General features: G+C 37.9%; 1 protein-coding gene across 1 annotated transcript in view; it reads left to right on the forward strand.

Moving 5' to 3' along the window:
* Positions 1 to 20,472, forward strand: part of MCTP1 (multiple C2 and transmembrane domain containing 1) — a gene marked incomplete at its 5' end in the record, with an annotated part of 508,994 nt that overhangs the window by 434,626 nt on the left and 53,896 nt on the right. The window contains one exon of the mRNA XM_080804324.1: positions 11,172 to 11,225. Within this exon, the coding sequence (XP_080660450.1) occupies positions 11,172 to 11,225 (54 nt within the window). The remainder of the gene's footprint in view (positions 1 to 11,171; positions 11,226 to 20,472) is intronic.

Raw genomic sequence — 20,472 nt, forward strand, 5'->3', positions numbered from 1 at the left:
GCCAAAACTCCTTTGAACTTTATGGTGAGGGAGGTAGGATATAGGGCCAACAGAAGCACCTTGTGGCTGACTCATGACCTCATGACTAGTTTGCATTACTGGTCCTAAGCATCATGCCCTCTGTAGTGATTGGTGTTGGCACAGAGTTTCCTATGATATTTGTGAAGATTTCCTATGATGTTTGTGCAGAAAGGTGGTAAGAAAGTACAAGACTTCAGTTAACAAGCTAAAAGTGGAAACCAAATGGTACGTCTTTATCTGCTGGTGGAAAATGTTTGTAAATCTGAACTCTGATACGGGTCTAGTAACTCAGGTTTGTATTCATTTTTTTTTTTTTTTGGTTTAGTGTTATGTAGTATACATTATCAAGAGCATGCAATTCTAAAGTCTTTCCATCTTCTTCTATGTAGAACTTTAATAGTACATGTAGGTAACCAAACTAAAATATGCCTTCAAGGGCATTTTCTGTCATTTATCACTGAATTTATTCCATTATACAGGAAAAAAATTACTATCATGCCACATCATTTATTTTTTAAAAAATAACCAAATATTCTGTTAGCATGCTTAAATGAGAGAAAGTCGGTTCATCTAAGTTTCCAAGTGAGTTACACTCCCACAGATAGCCTCAAAAACATCTTAAAAATGACTGTTACCACAACTCATTTCCAGTTGGTAGAGGTTAAAAGCCCAAACTTTGAAATTAGGAAGATCTGGGATTTAATTGCAGAACTTCCTCTTGTTAGCCATGCAAATTTATTCATTCCCCTGAGCCTCAGTTTCCTCACCAATAAGACAGGGATAATAACCTTACCTTGTTGAGGTTTTGTGATGATTAAAGAGACAACATACTATCTTAACCATACAGCAACTAGGCATCTGCACATGTAGAAAACAGGACAAACCAGCAAGGGTGTAATGGGGGTTTAGACGTTGTACATCACTTCCTCTTTTGAAAAGTTCCCTTGTAAGTGCTCTTGAAGAGGATGGTTTTCCATGACCATCAGTCTTGGTTTTAAGCTTGTAGATAAACACAGTAACTTTGCCACAGAAAGATTTCCCATGTCTATAATCCCTCCTGCTATGCATGTGGAAGTCCCACAATAATAAAAACTGTATTTTTATCAGAAAAAAAAAAAAAGCAGATGAAGAAATTTGACCAGTCCTCTACAGATGAAAACTTCTTGGTAACTGAATTTTACAGAAATACCATAAATAAATGCCATTTTCCAGATCATATCAATAGACATTTGAAAGAAACATTTTTCTTGTTTATTGTAATACAAACCTCCAGCAGGCACAATGCATAAAGACAAAGGCCGGCAGCACTCTGAGCAAAGAACAGGGCATTTTCCTGAAACTGTCTAAACCGTCTTTGAGTCCAAAAGCACAATACTCCTTCCTGACAGCCTCACTCTGGATGTCGACTAAGAGAAGGAGAAAGGTAAACCTACATAGCATACGAGGCCTGGGCAAGGGGACTAATTTTAATAAATCAGACTAGAACATGAAAATGTCAACTTAATCAAGCATTTAAATTTTATTAATCAAGCCTAATTTTTATGAGTGCAAATAATCACTGAAGCTGGACAAATTTGTTCTCGATTGCATCAGAAACATAATTTTAATATTTAATGGACTGATGAATTTAAATGGAGAATTATCTTTATGAAACATGCTCTTCATAATTTGCCATTAAATGAGAAATAAAAAAAATCAACATAAATCTTACATAAAGGTTATTTAACTAAATGTTGGTACTATAAATATTATAAATACATTATGCACTAATTTAGCAATCATACAGTACACTACATAAAGCAGAAATGATAAGTGGACCAGGCAAGCTTTTCCTAGAATATAGAGCTCTTGTGTTATATTGTGGGAAGCTCGTGATAAAACGGTTACGGAGGTTTTGTGTGAGGTTTCGTGAACATTCTTTTCATTCAGGCTTTTATGCTACAATTCACCATTCACCATAGACATTCTTTCCAGTTCAAATGTAGGTCTAAACCCACGTGAGCTTTCTTTTGTGAGGTGATTATTCTTTATCAAAAAGAGATTAAAAAATATTTTTATCATTATTATTTATAGAAAAGGGATATAAAGAAAGAAACTCAAGTTTTCGGACTCTATGATTTCCTGACATTCAAAACTCAGTCTATTTTTAGATTTTTTTCACATAATGTTCTCAGGCCTCGAAATATTCTAGGCCCGAGAGGAACAAAAGAAAAAGAAAATCAAATTAGGGCCAGAATGTTTTTCTCTACAAATGTCCAGATTCCCCTCACCCCTTCCATTATCTCCCGCATTCTGCTTAGCATAGTGAGTAGCTGAGAATTTCTGGAAAAAGTGGATCGAACGTAGCAGAGCAGTACGGTCCAAAAGTTTGCTAATGTTAATCTCCAATATAAATGATTTTTTGTCTTGTTTTCCAATTCTGTTGTTCCAAAAGTGTAACATTTTTCTCTAGTCCATGTCCTAAAACTATACACTTACCTGAAAGGGAGCTTCTTGACTACTGCCGCTTTAATGCTCCCCCGAGCCTATCTTCAGGGGTTAGAGCATTGCACGTTTCTGAGGAGACTGGAGGTCACACCTGTCCCTCCTCTGGCTTTGCAGAAAATGTTTTAAATAGATAATGTGGACTCTTCATGACGTACTTAAAAAATGAAAATTCCCAAGGTTGTTTTGGATTTTAAACATTTAAAATTGTGCCTTTTTTAAAAAAGAACAAATTTGTGGTTCTGGAATGGAAATCTGGTTTTATAAGAGGCTTGAGTGCATAGTTTTCTTCTTTATTTGAAATCTGTTTACTTTTAATGGGCAAAAAATATTTCCCTTTGAAAATACTAGATTTTATAACATCCATTAGTGGCAAGTCTAGTTATCTTTTAATCTCACTTTGCAAAGCACATTAAACAACTCCAGTGTTCTAGGTTTGTGAGGTTTTTTTTTTTTTCCTTTTCTTTTTGGCTTTTTGTATATATTTTTTTCTAACATGACCAAAAAATAGTTTCAAAAAAGCATTATTATTCGAAAAGCATGTTGTAGGTTAACAGTTGACCTATTTTTCCCTGCTCAAATTAATATGCGATATCCTAAAGACCCCAAGCTCAGAATTTTCCCTGCCAGCGAAAATACAATACATGGGGAAGCCTTTAGATGGAGACATAGTTCAAATAAACACTAGAATTCTGTTCCCAGGGCTTTGTGTAAGTGTAAGAATGAACATTTAAGAATACTCGGAAGGAAATATGAAAAGAAATTCATTTCAGATGCTTATACTGATTATAGAATTTTTATATTTAGTCTTTTATAATGGAAGAGGTTTTCTGCATATTAAGCTGACACTTAAAAAAAAAAAAAAAGGTTACGTCTTCTTGGCCAGTAAAGTAAATTTACCGCCCTTGCACCTTACAGCAAAGCATATTATACTGCAAATAAGAATGTTGTTGTTGATGATGCAGAATACAGGCTGTATGTAATCAGTGGCATGCATCAAAAGTCATCTGATAGCCACATTAAAGCCACATTTCCTATTAAGAATCAGACTAAATTACAACATGGCACTTCCCAGAATGAGCCAAGGAAATGCATTCTGCGAGAAGAAATAATTGTATTTGAGTGTCTCTGTAAAAATCAGGAAGTCTTTTAGCAGTAAGTAATAATGCTTTTCTTTTTAGTCTGCCTTCTTTTGTGTTGCAATATATTCAACCTCACTGGCAAGCCTATCACACTAATTATTATTACATCTAGTGGTTCAGTTATCTTGATGACTACTGTAGCTGAAATACGCCAAGGTCAAATCCTTAATAGCGTGAATCAAACTAAGCAGCCATCATACATCCAGTTGCTTTTGAGATATACTGGATGAAACAGTGTATCCCAGACCTGTTTATGAGTCTTAGTATTCTTCCAAACGTGGAGTAAATTATATGTACAACTTAATTGTGCCATTCATTTTGCAAAAGTTCCTTCTCAAAAATTTCATGAGAAGCAGACGTGCTTTATTGGGTGCTTTAGCTGACTTTCGTGGACCAGAGGTCAGCTCTGGTTCTTTTCAGCCATCCGAAAGAGTCAGAGTGTTTATATGCATCTTCTCAATCCATTGGCTTCCAATAATTTCATATGATATTTACACATGTAATAAATTCACTGGCACACAAATGCTTGCTTTGCTTGGTTTATGCACACACAAAATGGTATAAATGAACTCCAGACCATGTTGAAGAATTCTGCTCTCTCCAAATTCCTCTGTATCTCTAGGGTGGAAATAGGCATTTAGTTTGTAATGTGTCCAAATATAAGCATCTGTACACATTTGGATGTTCTATGAATATGAAATTAAATATGAAACTTCTTTCTTTTGTGACAATTTTCTTTCTTTAATTTTTTAACATGCAGTTGCACATCTGGACAGCAGTGATTTCTTCTTTAATTTAAATGTGTTGCTTTTTTATAGACCATGTTTGAGTAAAGCAATTTGAATTGTGCAACTATTCATTCTGAACATAGCAAAACATCTATTATATTCAAAGATTATTTCCAAGGAAAAAAGTAAACATATGAGAGAAACTGGTTTGTGTCAGCTTTGGCTTGGGGAGTTTTTGGCTTCGTGGTACTCAGTGCTTATCTTACAAGGGTGACATGACCAGGCTCTTTCTCGGTTCCTTTTTCTTTGAAGAGTAGTAAGTGGAGGACCTTATTCCTGGGCAAATCAAAATACAAAGTGTTTTAACAATTATTGGTAGGTCTTTTAGCTCCCTTTGGTCACTTTGTTTTAAGACACACCCCCTAACTTGGCATTAAAAAGCAGTAATTAGTATTCACTGCCCCATGAGGACTCTAACAATGAAGATTACCTGAATCTACTTTTTCTCATCCCTTCACTGTCTTGGTGTTCTATTCTGCATCCTCAGGTCCCCTCCCTTATACATCATTGTCTGGGGCAGTAATATTAAACATGTCGTACTTGTATTCAGATTACCAACACCATTATTAATATTTTCAGCCAAAAAAAATTTTATTTCCTTACAAATCATAAGACATTTAAGTTGTATTGAGTTATAATTAAAAGTCATAATATGAAAAGAGCTCCTGTGCAAAAATATAATATACAGATTCTACAGATGAGTTTGGCTCCATTTGAAAATGTATTTTTAAAAAGTATAGCCACATATTCTATTTTATATGTTAATGACAAATGCTCAGCAAATAGGGACTATGAAAGAAGAAATATTACGCTTTTAAAAATAATGTTATCTGCTTATTCTTTAGCTGTAATGTAGCTGGCATGCTGCATTTGGCGCTGTCTATGTGTGTTTTTAAAAATGTCATCTTTATTAGTATTACATTCAAGGAATAGTACCAAGAATCAGTTTCTTTCAAGACCTTCCTCCGGTGTGTGGCATATAAGTCTGTGACGAGCGACATTACAGAAGGTCATGTCACTTTTAACTGCTTGCATTACATCTTTCTGATTTCCCTAGTGCCCTTCCTTTGTTTGATTAATACTACTTGCTTTCAAGCAAGGTATCAGAAAGCATAATTTGGAAAAAGAATTCTAGAGCCAAACTGAGAGATTCCCCCCTCAAGAAAAGGGAAAGAAAAGAGAAAAGAAAAAAACAACTTTGGAGAAATGTATCTTTTCTAACACATGCATTTTTTTCCACACTCATTTTTTTTTCTTCAAGGAAATTCTGCATATGTGTTATTAAATTATTGTTGACAAATGTTTGGTCAGTTGACTTCATATACTTGAAAACAAAACTATGTAGTCTTTATGTGGTTTTATTGAAGAGGAAAGAGCTGGAGTTTGAGACAGGACTCCTTTATTTTGTTTTTCTTTGTTAGGTATTCAACTCCTCCACTCTCTTTCTAAATGGTAGGTGTTACGTGAGTTCTCTGGGAAAGGTTGCGGTTTCTTGCAGTCACTAAATGCACTTCAGGGATACATACAGTTTGTTTTTAACACCTTAGGTGCAGTTTCTGTATTCATTGAATTTGGCCAGGGCTCATGGCTTCAAGCACAGCCCCACTTCTGAAACACTCTTGCCTTCATAGCCATCCATTGCTTTGGTCCCTTAAAACCTGCAAAGGAGTGAAAACATTATCATTTTAAGGGAGGGTCTTGATCCACGCCTCTACCTGTGTCCCTTTGTGTGTTTCTGAGTGTCTGTGAAACATGAATTAGAATTTTATGTGTCATAAAGAACACTGAATATTTTGCCCGGGACAAAAAAAATAATTTAATTTTTAAAAATGTATGTTAAATAATTAAAAAAAAATAAAAATGTATGTTGAGGGGCACCTGGGTGGCTCAGTCAGTTAAGTGTCTGTCTTCAGCTCGGGTCATGATCCCAGGGCCCTGGGTTTGAGCCCCACATCAGGCTCCCTCTCCCTCCGCCTGTCGCTTCCCCTGCTTGTACTCTCTTTCCCTGTCCAATAAATTTTATTTTTTTATTTTTTTTTAAACTTTTCTTTTTTTTTTTAAGATTTTATTTATTTATTTGACAGACTGAGATCACAAGTAGGCAGAGAGGCTAGCAGAGAGAGAGGAGGAAGCAGGCTCTCTGCGGAGCAGAGAGCCCGATGCGGGGCTCGATCCCAGGACCCTGGGATCATGACCTGAGCCGAAGGCGGAGGCTTTAACCACTGAGCCACCCAGGCGCCCCTCCCTGTCCAATAAATTTTAAAAATCTTTTAAAAAATAATGTTTAAAATATCATTAAATTCATGTTAGTTTTCTTTTCACTAATAGCTAAACTTTTTGAACATTTACTTTGATACGAGAACTGTGCTAAGTACTTTATACACTACTTCATCGGGTCCTTAATCAACACTGTGGGATAGGTGCTATTATCTCGTTTCCAGGGCACCTTAAACCCCACCTGAACGAAACGTAATAGTGGGATACATTCTGAAGCAGCTTCAAAACATCCGTAGGAAAGCATCTGTATTATAAATCCTCACTTGTAGATGTTTATGATGTAACATTAAAAAGGCACTGGAGGAGGGGAAAAGCCCTCGCTAGAGCGCTAAAACACAACACGACGGCCTCTCGCTAACACAACACTTTTCTGCCAAATGTAAGAGCAAATGGTTGTATTGGGTGGTTCTGGCTGCACATTTGTAGAGCAATTGTGCGTAGCCAATTACCCACTTGTGCAGGGGAAGAACAGTTTGGGTTTTGCAAATGAAGAGCCTGATTCTGTAGACCTCTTTGAGTCGTTCTCGAACATAAGATCCGCAGCTGATTTGGAAAATGTGTAAATGAAGCTATTGGCTTGTTTGCTGTTTTAATGATATTTTGGATTTGTAGAAAATTAGCTTGAAGGAAGTAGAAATCTCCAAATCTTAAAGGTTAAATGGGTATGCTTTCTGTTTCCGGGCAGATATTGGAAGGCATTTTGAAAATTTGCTTTTATTAATCTGCATCCCTGATTAAGTATACGTCTTTCCAGATAAGCTAGTTCAGTTCTGCAAGCTAGTTCACTTCCTTCCCATAAAATCTTGTTGAGGGCTATGAAGAATAGATGATGCTTTCATCTGTTCATTCTATCAACAAATAGTTCTGGAACACCTATTATGCACCTTGCAATCTGCTAGGCAGAATCCAACACCCTTCGTACTTCGTAGCACCTGCAGTATGATCATAAGTGTTGAAGAGGAGAAGCATGCAATACATTTTTAGTCATAACCAGCAAAAACATTGCTTGAGTTTATGCATGGGAGTAAAAGTATACTTACAGTATTTGTTTCTTTTTCCTTGACATATTTGATAAATGACTTTGTGCGGGTAATTTTAGTAAAACATTACTTAACCAAATTATCCTGTTTTATACCTCCCATATATACAACTTTTATCTGAAAAATAAAATGGATCATAATGACCAACCTAACAAATTACTTAATCTAAATTGGTCATCTTATTAGAGATACAAAATTATAATCATTTAAACAAAACTTAGGAGAGTTGGATGAATTCTTCCCTCCCCACCCCTCACTCCCCACCCCCAAGAACTTGGCAGGGAGTGAGAGCTGTCTCTGAGTTGTCCCACTGTCTGGGTTTGAGTTCTGTTTCAGCCATTTGCTGTGTTAGGTGAATTCTTTTGAAGAAATGCAAAGTACTGAAATACTGTGGCTGTTTCTCCCATTAAAACCTCCATCAAAAAAGGCCCAGTTTGGAATTGCCTGTTATAGAGCACCGTGATTATATGTTGTTGCTATTATTGTCTATATACTTCCAAATACTTCAAATTTTCAGGAAATTAAAAGCCAACGTGAAAGATTAGCTTATAGTCTCCATTTAAATTTTACTGAATTATAATCCTCTTGAGGGCTGACATGAGTATAGATGAAATATCTGTGTTATTCATCTTTGTATTCCCATAGTACCTAGCACTGTGTTTCTTGGCCAAGGGGCTTAACAATAAATGCTTACAGAGTTGCTGAATAGTGTTAGAATGTTAAGAGTCCTTCTTTCTTGCTGAGACTGAATTGCTTTATATGTCTTCAGAATAAGTGTAAACTCTCACCAGATATTGGAAACAGCACATTGTGCTACTATGGTTCTTTCGAAATGCTGAATGTCCAAAGCAAAGACCACAAAATTCTACCATGTAATAGAAGATTTTAAGTATGACATTAAATTAGGAACAATCTCACAGGTTGTCAGATGCTTTTGGTTATAGATTGGTTTATGAGAAAAGGAGGTTTGCGTTTGGGCTATTCTTTTAAGTCAGCTAATGCTTTTAGAATATTTGAGAACAATTATTAGATCACCAAGGGTCCCGACATGTTATCTCAGTTTGTGTAGCTCTTTGCATAACACAGTCTTAGCTATTGAAGTTTTCACTCATAACATATTCCTGTCTGTATCATAAGCCACATGAAAGAAGCACTCACTGTCTCTATCTTTTAAAGTTATGAGCTTGGGGAGAAAGATTTAAAAATATTTAATAACCATGATTCTATCAAGTTTATTCAGAAAGATACAGCCTGGATAAAAAAAGAAAAGCACCACAAGAATTAGAAATTATATGAAATGGCATCAATGCAATCAGAAGTTGGCACTTAACTGAATAGCAACCCTCCCCAAAGTTTTTTAAATTTTTGGTTTCTATGGAGAGAGACAGACAGACAGACAGAAAGTATATAAAACACCTGAAAAATAGTAAAACACCTGAAACAGGGGGAACTCCCATTTGTAATGCCACAGTTACACAGTAATCAAGGAAAGGGTAAATTATTGAGCAAATCCAAAATGACTATTCCATTAAGCTGAAGTAAGTACACTAGGAGTCATTAAAAAATACATTCATGCATACCCACCTACCTGGATTATATATACATATTACATACACTTGATTATTGAATACATTTCTAATTTTCAGTATCCATTCTCATAACATAACCCTTGTGTAAAATCAGAGAATTAAAATTAGAATCTCTGGCAATTCACAAAATAAAAAAGTAAGAAAAAGAAGTAATACAGAGATAGTCAAAAGTTGACATTTATCCACAAGAATTAAAACTTGAGCCTTGATGGTACCAAAACCACAAATGACAAAAGAAAAAGTTAACGAATGGGACTACATCAAACTCAAAAGCTTCTTCACAGCAAAACAAACAATTAATAAAATGACAACCTGCAGAATGGGAGAAAATTTTTGCAAACCATCTATCAGATACAGGGTTAACATCCAAAATACCTACAGAATTTGGTCAACTCCCTAACAAAAGAAGCAATCCAATTTAAAAATAGCAGAACAACTAAATAATTTTCTACAGAGGATATAGAAATGGCCAAAGGATAGATGAATTTATGGTTAACATCACTAGTATCAAGAAAATGCAAGTCAGAACCACAATGCCGGGTCACCTCTGTATCAGTGGACCACTGAGTTAGCTAACATCTGTTAGAATGGCTGTCATCAGGAACAGACAATAAGTGGTGTTGAGAATGGTGAATAGAGAGCAGTGACTAGAGAACCCATATTGTTGGCGGAAATGCAAATTGGTCCAAACACTATGGAAAACAATATGGAGGTTCCCAAAAAAATAAAAACAGATCTGCCCTATGATTGAACAATTACACTTCTGGGTATATACCCAAAGGAAATGAAAACAAGGTATAGAAAAGTTATCTGCACTCCTATGTTTGCCACAGTATTATTCACAAAAGCCAACATATGGAAACAACCCAAATGCCCATCAGTGGATGAATGGGTGAAAAGGATGTGGTATATATACACAGAATATTACTCAGTTAAAAGGAAGGAAGATAGTATCCCTTTTGTGACATCATGGATGGACCTTGTACGCATTAAAAGCAAGATGAGTCAGAGTTAAGTGTAGTACTATATGATATCACATATTTATGGATTCTAAAAAAGTTAAACGATTAAAAAAAAATAGCAAAAAGGCAGTCACCAAGGGGGATGGAGGGTAGGGATAGCATACAAACACAGGACAGGTATTAAATAAGCCATAGAGATCTGATACACAGTGTAATGAACATAGACAATAATAGTGTACTATAATTATGTAATAAGGTAAATATTGCACATTAGCAATCATTTTACGATATATAAATGTATCCGAGTAACTCATAGTATACTTGAGACTTAACCAATGTTATGTATCAAATTTATTCAATAAAAATTTTAAAATAAGTAGAATTTGAGCCATGAAAGCTATTAGTTTTATGCCATAGGCCACTGGCATAAATTAGTGATGAGGAAGTTACTTTACCTTAGAGTTTGGTGAAAAGTAAATCAGAAATAGCAGAGCTGTTTTCTGCTTAGTTATCTGATTCTGAACTTAAAGTGTCTGATTAATACAGAAAGTGGAACAGGTAAAAAGGAAATCTCCTGATCGAAAGCATCTCTGAAATTAATGTTAGTTTACCTGATGCATATTTCAGATTCTTTAGGTTGTCACAGAACATTTCCCACAAGTAGGGTTCCCCTGACTGGGATTCAGTTCCCTGGTTTTAATCAATTAAAGTCATTGCATTTTCCTAATCCCTATCTCTAGATCAAATGTTCCCTCTCTGTGCATCTGTTTCAAATGTTAATGAAGTTTTCATTTCCAAAAGGTTGAAAATGACAGAACAAAATTCTCTGCTTTAAGAGCACGAAAATGACTTCTGTTTCTGTCTGCAGGTAGTGGAGGACATGCTGGAGGACGAGGAAGAAGAAGATGACAAAGATGACAAGGTAATTATCTTTCCCAGCACTTGGGTACCAGGGGATGGGGAAATGTAGACATGACACTGTTTTCACAGACAGTTAAAAAAGGAGTTGAAGTGTTTGAGTCCAGAAAATTGGACAGTGCTGTTTATCATCCTAACAATGCCACTGCATGTTGCAAAGAAGGAGAGAGGGCTATAAATCCTCTTTGCTTTTGTCCAGAGCTGGGTCAAATATTTTTCTGCCAGGAACAAAAAAATAATTCAGCTTGTCTGGAACTTGATAGCTCTGTGAAGATAACAGCAGTGACAACTGTTTTTGAAGGGCAAAAATTTGTCCTATCTTGAGTATTACAAATCGGGCTACACTTCAGAGGAAGGGAGAAGGGAAAAAAAAGAGCAGCCTGCTTAAAGTTGAACATGAATATTGTCATCTGTAATTTTCAAGGAATTGGGCAGCGGAAGAACACACGCGTGTGGGGAGGGCTCTGGAGGGCATTTAAATAATCCCAGTGTTCTGGGCCCTTGCCTGGACTTGACTTGGAGTGACTCTATGGCTCCTTGGTCAGGAAAGCCTGTTGAGAGGTTGTTTTCTGATCACTGGTTGGCATGGGAATGGTGACCACAGTAAAAAAACAAAAAACTAAAAACAAATTTAAAAAACCCAGCTAGTTTCTGGGATTTCTTGGTATGGTTGTCCCCTGGGAAGACAAATTAGAATGATCTGGTATGACTGTAGTGGTGTCTGGGGTGAGAAGAAAGGCTTGTTATGACAAGGAGGAGAGCGATGCTGATTTATCAAAATCCTTGGGCATTTCTAGATCAAAAATCTTAAAAGAGCTAGAGTAAGATTGGGAGGGAAAAGAGAATATCACTCATTTTTCATTATTTCCAAATTGTTTACAGTATAAAACCAGATTTTGACTTTCATTGGAACCAGAGTTCTTATAGTAAAGAAGTGATTTTTTTTTAATAAAGGAGAACAACAGTGTATCTTAATTTATGCCCTTGACCTTTGATTCTAGTAGCGATATACAGTTATATCCTGGTATAAGAATTTGCATGCTGGAACCAAGCATTAGAAATGTAATAAAAAAGATCACAAACTGTGGGAGTCAAACTCCCAAATGATTTTTTTTTCTTGCCTAATATTCAATGCTAGAAGGAAAATGAAAACATAGACACACACATACACACTTTCTGCCTTCTAATACCATTCCAAACATTTTGAAATTGATAGAGCTTTTAGGTGAAATTTTCCTTCTGTACATCATTTAGTCATTAGCGACATCACTAAACATACACTAACAAAATCTCCTTTCTACAAAAACACATATGTGCTTGTTTTTAATGTTAAATAACATGAACATACACTTCTGGCAATAAATGAGGTGATTTATTGTTAAGGTCAGTTGTAGAGCTGTAGAGAGCTTGTATTTTAACTCAACATGCCAGCTCTGAATCATCATTTCTCTGCTGATAAACACTGAGCTGCCATCCATTTATGGCCATTTTCCCTTGCTTGTTGCTGCTTTATTATTAAAGCTACCATAAAGATGCATTCCAGCAGCAGGCGTTCCCTCCGAAATGTTAATAAATGGAAACCCTTAGTGAAGTCTAGTACTTCAGTGTCCCTGCTTGAAGTCTTTTTCTTTTTCTTTTTCTTTTTTTTTTTTTTTTTAGCCAGTTTGTTGATACTCCAAACCACTCATCTCCGCTTGATGGTCATTTTTTTAATAGAGAGGATGTTAGGAGTGGGGAGCGAATAACACACCTGGTTAACCAGCTCACCAAAACCTAGATGTCAAGTGGAACACACCAGGTAGAAAGAGCACCAAGCCTCTGGAGTGGCATCTATTGTAATCTAGTGTTTAGGTGTCTGAAACTGACACCCGGGTTCTAACACATTTTCAGATCTAGTTATCGAAGGCGATTGAAAGTGAGTGGTTAAATTACTGTGTGAATTCAGCTGTATTCTTGCGCACAGGGTGCTGGCAAACAGTGTGTTTTCCATATGAAAAGATGGTGCGCTGATTTTCATAAATCCAACTCTTTATTCAAGTGATCTATAAGGAGGCTTTTCTTTTCTACTCATAATGCAATTGATAGCATAAAGATCATATCCGAATCAAAAAAAAGGAAAATCTCAAGTATAATAATTTACAAAAGACTTTTAGGGGCTTGCATAATGGAAGAATCCTAGAGTGGATGTGTTAAAATATAAAGTTTTTCCTATAAGCAATGGAAGTATGAAAGGATCCTTCGAGTTCCCATTTAGCAGCCCCCATCTCTGGACTGGCTGTCACAGTGGTAAAGGTTGTAAGTCTTGGCTATCAGTGTGTCTGAGTGGGAGAAGGGTAATTTCCTACTTAAAAAATTCATTGGTTCTTCTGTTTAAAGTTTGTGTGTAGAGTCATGCGTAATGGAATTTCAGGAGAAAACAAATGTGTTTTTTGCCATATGAGCAGGTACTGACCTCTAGCTCTCATTATTTCTCTGTTTTCTCATATGGTATAATAGTGGGGTCAGGTCAGTGAGTCCTCTTATAGGATAAAAGTAAAAAAGATTAATAAATGTGCCAAAGCCTCACTTTAATTGAACCTGAAGCATATGTTGCAAGTATGTAAAATATGTCCCAGATGTTTCACCAGGGCTAGTTTCTTGGCTTTCCCTGATTACCACAAGGCAGCTATTAGTCCTCTAACCTTTGGACTTGGGGGTAAATGGGGTATTACGTGGCACAGAATGAGAGCACCTGTTTTCCATTCAGCAAAGACCCCTGGCAGGCTTTGCCTAAGCCTATCCATATGTTTTCACTTAGCAGATTGTTGGGCGATTATGAAAAGTGTCTTTCTTTAGAGCCAGCATTGATATTAGTCACTCACAATGAAAGGGCAAGTCATTGGCTACTTGACAAGGTCCGTGTGGGCATAAACCGACGTCGTTTATTTCATTTCGGCTCGAAGTGTTTTCCCTCCCCGTCATTATGTAGATGGTTAAAGACACAGGAACAAAAAGGTGAAGCAGACATAGATGATAATTACTCTGCATAACAGTTGTGTGAGAGCTTTTCTTTAGTGCTGACTTCAGCACCTGGGAAGACTTTGGTTGAAGTTGGTAAAAGCTAAGTCATGATTCACCTGGATCCCCAGATCTGGAAGCTTTTCCACATTCTTCCACATTCTGGAGCATTCTTTTTGTCATGTGTTCTCCCTTTTTATTAAAACAGCTGATCCTTATTCAGGTGAGGGGGTGTGATCCCCAGACTTCGCCTTCATTCCAGAATCCACTGTCCATGTTGGCTTTAATCTAAAATTAGGTGACTCCTCTCTTCATCCAGTTCCATGGTTTTCACAAAGGCAGAGAATATGGGTTTTAAATGGTGGGTCTTAGTTATGAATCATTGGCTTGTTAATATTTTCACTTATCTGCATTACATAGCAGCGCTCTGTGAAGGTGTGCTGGGGATGAAATTTCTCCTGAATTGACAGTTAGGAAGCCAGTACCCTGTGTTCTCAGTTCCCTTTGTTGTAGAGCATTCTCTCTGGCATCGACCACAAAGTCACAATTGGATCTGGTTTTTGACCTGACACCAAACCCTGCCTTTGTGGTTAATAGAATGTCTTAGTAAGTAAGGCTTAGCTAAATTACCCCGGTGGAGGTATCAAAAAGCCATATAACAGTGTCTCTGACCACATTATTTATAGTAATACAGCGGCCGATCTGCATAATCTAGACATCTAATTAATGAAGATCGGCTTTCGTTTTGTGGCTTACAAAGTTTAGGCATGCTTCTCATGGTGTGTCCTACCCTTGTAATGGGACCCAGCTGCAGTGTGAGGAAGCAGAAGATAGAATGCAGGTTTTCCTCAGGATAAGCACGGATTCAAATGCATGGCATAGTACTAATGTTTATTGATAAAAGATATTAAAATGTTCAGACATTTATGCTTACATTGCTTCGCTTTTTTTCTTCAGCTATTAGGTCAAGGTTACTGTGTTTCAAGATAACTAGATGCAGTGAGTGAAACTTATCTGACTTACTTCAAAATACGCAGATTGTTTGCTTTAATTCTCAGAATCTGTGTTATCTGGTTTGATTCTCCAGCCCTAAACATGTATATAATATACCCAAGATGCATACATCTCTGCATCTGAAACCAAGCATGGGGGGGAGGAGATAACTCCAATGTGTGAGAGGAGAGAAGATTTTAATCAGAAAAAAATGGCATTTTCTAGTTATATTCAATGAAATAATTACATGGTGGGGAAGCCGATCAAAGCTTTGGAGAAAGGCAGGGAAAGAGGAGTCAAGAAAACAATTCTTAAAAAGAAATCTTAACTCATATTTAACTGAAATAGCATTGCATTAGTTTATTGGTTTCCTACTACTGCATAACAAATGGCCACAAACTTGGAGGCTTACAACAAACTGCATGTATTAGCTCTCAGCTGGGTAGGTCCCAAGTGTAGGCATAGCTCAACTGGGTTCTGTGCTCAGTCTAATTCTCAAGCCGTCAGTCGGCTGAGTTCTCATTTGAGGCTCTGCAAAAGAATCCACTTCCAATTTCACTGGGGCTATTGGTAGAATTCAGTTCCTTGTATTTGGAGCACTGAAGCCCTGATTTTTCTTGTTGGCTTTTCACTCCTTGTGGTCACTTTCCATGGTCCTTTCCATCTTTATATCCATCAATAGAGAATCTCCCTCCTGGCAAATCTCTTTCATACTTGAACTCTCTTCAGGAAGAGCCTAGTCCCTGTTAAAGGTTCACCTGATTGGGCCAGGCCCACCAAAGGTAATCCTTTCTTAAAAGTCCACTCTGCCATATAACATAACCTAATCACAGGATGACCATCCCACTGTATTCTTAATTCCCTTCACATACAAGGGGAGGGGATTATACAGAACATATATACCAGGAAGTGGGAATCTTGGCAGTCATCTTAGAATTCTGCCTACTACAATCATCTAGACCTACTAGTTTGAATTTATTTTAAAATGGGGAAATTGTGCTTCAGCCAAACATAGGTGCATTGCCAAAAGTGATATTGACAATGAGTGGCAGAGCCAGGGCTGACACTCAGGTTTTCCAAGTTGGGCGTCTTTACCATTCTTAGAAACTAAGTTTTCCAGGAGAATGAAAGTAAAAGAACAGATGCAGATTACCTTAGACCTGATCTTCGGGTGTTCTGGTCGCATAATCAGGGAGTATGCCATCCAAACCAGCGAGGTGCTCGTCCAGGTTTCCAGTTCTTCACACTCTTCCTGTGCTTTCGGCCCTTTCCCACTATCCCAGTTAAGCCGTGGTGTGGTGGGCAGAATAATAACCGCTCAAAGATATCCTCATCCTAATCCCTGGAACCTCTATTACACTACATGGCCAAGAGGCCCCGAGGTAGCCAATGAGGTAAAGGTTGCTGATCAGCTGCCCTTCTAAGAGTTGGATTATGCTGGACTCTTTGAGTGGACCCAATTTAATAGTAAGCATCCTCAAAAGCCTAAGAAGCCATCAAAGTGGCCACCCCTTGCCCAGCTATGGCCCAAGCCAGTGCTCAGAACCTTCCTGGCCAGAAGGGAGAGCTGCTGAGACATCTGGAGGACCTGAAGGTAGAGCTCCTCCAGCTACAAGTCACCAACATGACGGGCCGTGCAGGGTCCAAGGTCTCCAAGATCTGAGCTGTCTATAAGCCCCTCACCCTTGTTCTCATCATCATTCACCAGACTCAGAAGGAGAACCTCAGGAAATTCTACAGTCCAAGAAAAGGTGCGCCCTGTACCATAGGCTCAACGAGCACTCAAAGAAGCTGAAGGCGAAGAAACAGCAGCAGAAGGACCAGCTGTACAGCATCTAGTGTGGGGGCGGATGGAGTCAAGGCCAGAGCCCTGACATTAATCCAACAAAGTGATGGGGGGGCAGGGTGGTGTTAGAGGGTTGAGCTGCTCTCTGGGACTTGAAGATGGAGGAGGGTGGCCTCAAACCAAGAAATGTGGGAAGCCTTTAGAAGCTGGAAAGGGCAAGGAGATGGATTCTCCCCTAGAGCCTCCAGAAAGAAATGCGGCCCTACCCACCTCTTGAGTTTAGCCCAGTGAGACTCATTTCTGACTTCTAGATTGCAGAACTGTAAGTTAGTAAATTTGTGTTGTTTAAGCCACTAGGTTTATCCTTTATAGTGGCAATAGGAACTAATACAGGTGCCTTCCAACTGCACTTTCCACACTTAAAAAATAATAGTACATTTTAAAGCCCTAGATCTGAGCTCCTAATTTTTCCCTTATCAACTTAACCCTACTTTTCTGTATGAATATGGCTATGCAGTTTTTCATTCAATATGGAAACTAAGAACAGTATAACAAAGCAATTTTTTTCTTTTTTTCTTTTTCTTTTATTTTTTCAGTGTTCCAAGATTCATTGTTTATGTACCACACCCAGTGCTCCATGCAATACGTGCCCTCCTTAATACCCACCACTAGAGCAAATATTTTTATCCAAATTGCCTTAGTTTTTATTCAGAAAAGCTTGCCTAGAAATAAGAGTGGGTTTGTACCCATGTCTGCACACTTGGTTACTTTCCTGTGTAGGAGCCTGTATTCTTCATTGGTGAGTGCGGCACCAAGTCATGGTTAACTTGCTTTTTCCACAGAAGAATTCCACTTCCTCAGAACATTCATTCTATTCCTCAAAACAGCTCACTCCATAAAGCATCAGGGCAGAGGGTATTAGCCCTACTCAGGTCACAGACCCTTTGAAAATCTGAAGAAAGTTGTAGACTTTTTCCTTGGGTGGGGGTGGGGGGAAACACATAAACACATACACAAAAACTTTTTCATGCCTTTTTTATTACAATGGAAATAGAATGATTTTTACAGAGACTATAAAATTTCTTTATAAAGTCATATCTCTGTGGCTCTCACTACCTTCCTCTTGACACTAATGCCTGGTTTCCTCAAACACCTGAGATAAATGCAAATTTTCCAAGTAAAAATAAAGTTTAGTTCAGCTCAGAAGTAAGCCTCTACAAGAAGGCTGATGTTTGGCTTTGATATTGAAATTATGAGTGGTTTTTGACATAGCAATAGGCTTGTTATTTTTGACATCTGTTTGACTATGACTTTTCAGTTGCATGGCAATACGTGCTTAAAACACTGACTTGGCAAGAGAAAACAGTAGCAAACAGAATGGGAGCTGCTGTGGCTTTATTCGATGAGGGTTAAGCACAGAGGAATTCCTCCAGTTCTCCAAAGTCCTGGTTGAATTTATGTTCTGTTGTGTTGAGTAGATCATCTTTTAACACGTCTGCATCATTAATGCCTCATCGTTTAAAAAAAAAAAAAAAAGAGGATTAGATGGTCACTGTCCTGTGAAGTCATGGGAGATAGAGTTAGCTTTTAAGGAGTTCTATAATGATTCCAACTGTCTGTGGGTTTCTACCTGTAAACAAATTGGAAAGCTTTGTCGCTCCTTGTTCCTTTCCAGAAGCACTTCTCCAGCCTTGGAATGTGTAGATAAGTGCCCCAACATGCCCTTCCAGCGTGGCAGTAGAGAGAAAAGAATTGAAATAGAAAGATTTAGTTGGATCATTTGACAAGGATAGCCATCGGGTAAAGCAAGCTGTGAACGGACTCTTTCCTGTTGCTTTCTTCTAGTCATTGGATTTCCTTTGCCTCAGAAAAGCAGAACTTGTATTTGAAAGTCAATCACATTTCGAGACAGGTCCTCTGGAAAACTAGTTAACGTCTGTATTGTAGCAACGAACTTACTCTTAGACTTCCATTTCTTGACAAAACCTCTTGAAATAGTGTGTCAGCCCTGGCTCTCAAGGGGTTGACAACGTTCGTAGAAATACACACTTTTTTCAGGCTCCCTGGCAGAATCGTTGACACTGGCTGACACCACTGCATGTTGAGACGAGGAGCAGGTTTCTTCACCAAAGCAGCAGAACCAGATGTGTTGCCAAGCATCACAGATGCTCTATCAGAGCCCAGAGTGCCAAGATTTTTATTCTGCCTGAAAATTTGTTTGGCAAAGAAATTCTTCACCATGCTAGAGGCATTGACTCTGCAGATTCTAAAAGAAGTTCACGACGGAGGAATTCTTCTTTGATTATAAGAACTTGCCAACAGGAGTTGGCTATGCAAATTGCGGTATCAATTTGAATTGTGACATGCAAAAGAGAGCTATTAGAGAAATGTCGGAAATTCTGTAGTGTTGACATCACTGGATGAGCACACAACTTGAAGACTTGTGTAGCTTCACCAAAATATTTCCAGTGACGTGGGTTATTTTGCGTGGTGGTATGATGAACCGAAAAAATATTTTAATACAAGTCTTTTTTTTTTTCCCCTTGGGGAAAAATCCAAAGCCAGGTAAAGTCCCAGCCTTTAATAACCAAGACATTTTTATATAAAGGAAAAAGTCCACAATGTCTAATAGATTTTCAGAGTAGGCAGCCTGAGCTACTCCCTTTAATGGGATTGGTTGCATACTTCTGTTGGCCAGAATCCTGCACTTCCTGTGTTCCATCACACTGCAGAATTAATTAAAAAATCAATAGATATGAAACCTTATGGTATTATTTATTTTTCCTTTGAAATTTTCCAACTTAAACTAGACTCAAAGTAAACAAAGATGTATGGCTATAATCATGTTAGCAGGGAGTGTTTTCTCAGATTCCTCTCAAAAGCAAACTATGCTAGGGTCTTAACATGGCAGTGACAGCATTACCTGTCTGTCTACCTTCAATAGCAGATTGCTGTCTGTTCACAATATTCTTTGGGGCTTACCAATCTCAGGCTTGGCCGTGTAACTCACTCTGGCTGACCCATGCCACTTTGCAACCAAAGGCTCAAGAGCTATCCTTTACTCCACCATCTCTCTTTTCCTTCTGAAACATAGCTGTAACCATTCAGGCAGGAGATCCTTCTTTAGCTTGAGTTCTAGAATACAGATGTTGTGGCGCCAACCCAGAAGGGCATGTGGTATGAACAAAAAATAAACCCAGTCCTTGTTTTGGGGAGCCTTTGTGATTTTGAGGTCTTCGTTGCTGCAACATAATTTCATCCAGGCGGCTGCATGCAGCCTCCATCCCATAGTACTCTGTGTGAATCAATGTGCTAATATTATAATTTGAAATAAAACATGAGTTTTTTAGTAAAACTAATCAGGGTCTCAGGGAAATTTAGAATAATTTTTTCTTCCTAAAAGCACAGATCTATCCACAGCCCTTGAGGCCCACTGTCAGATTCAGGTTGAACCAATTTGCTGTTGGGGCTCTCT

Source organism: Martes martes, assembly GCF_963455335.1.
Source record: "Martes martes genome assembly, chromosome: 5".
Lineage (NCBI taxonomy): Eukaryota > Metazoa > Chordata > Mammalia > Carnivora > Mustelidae > Martes > Martes martes.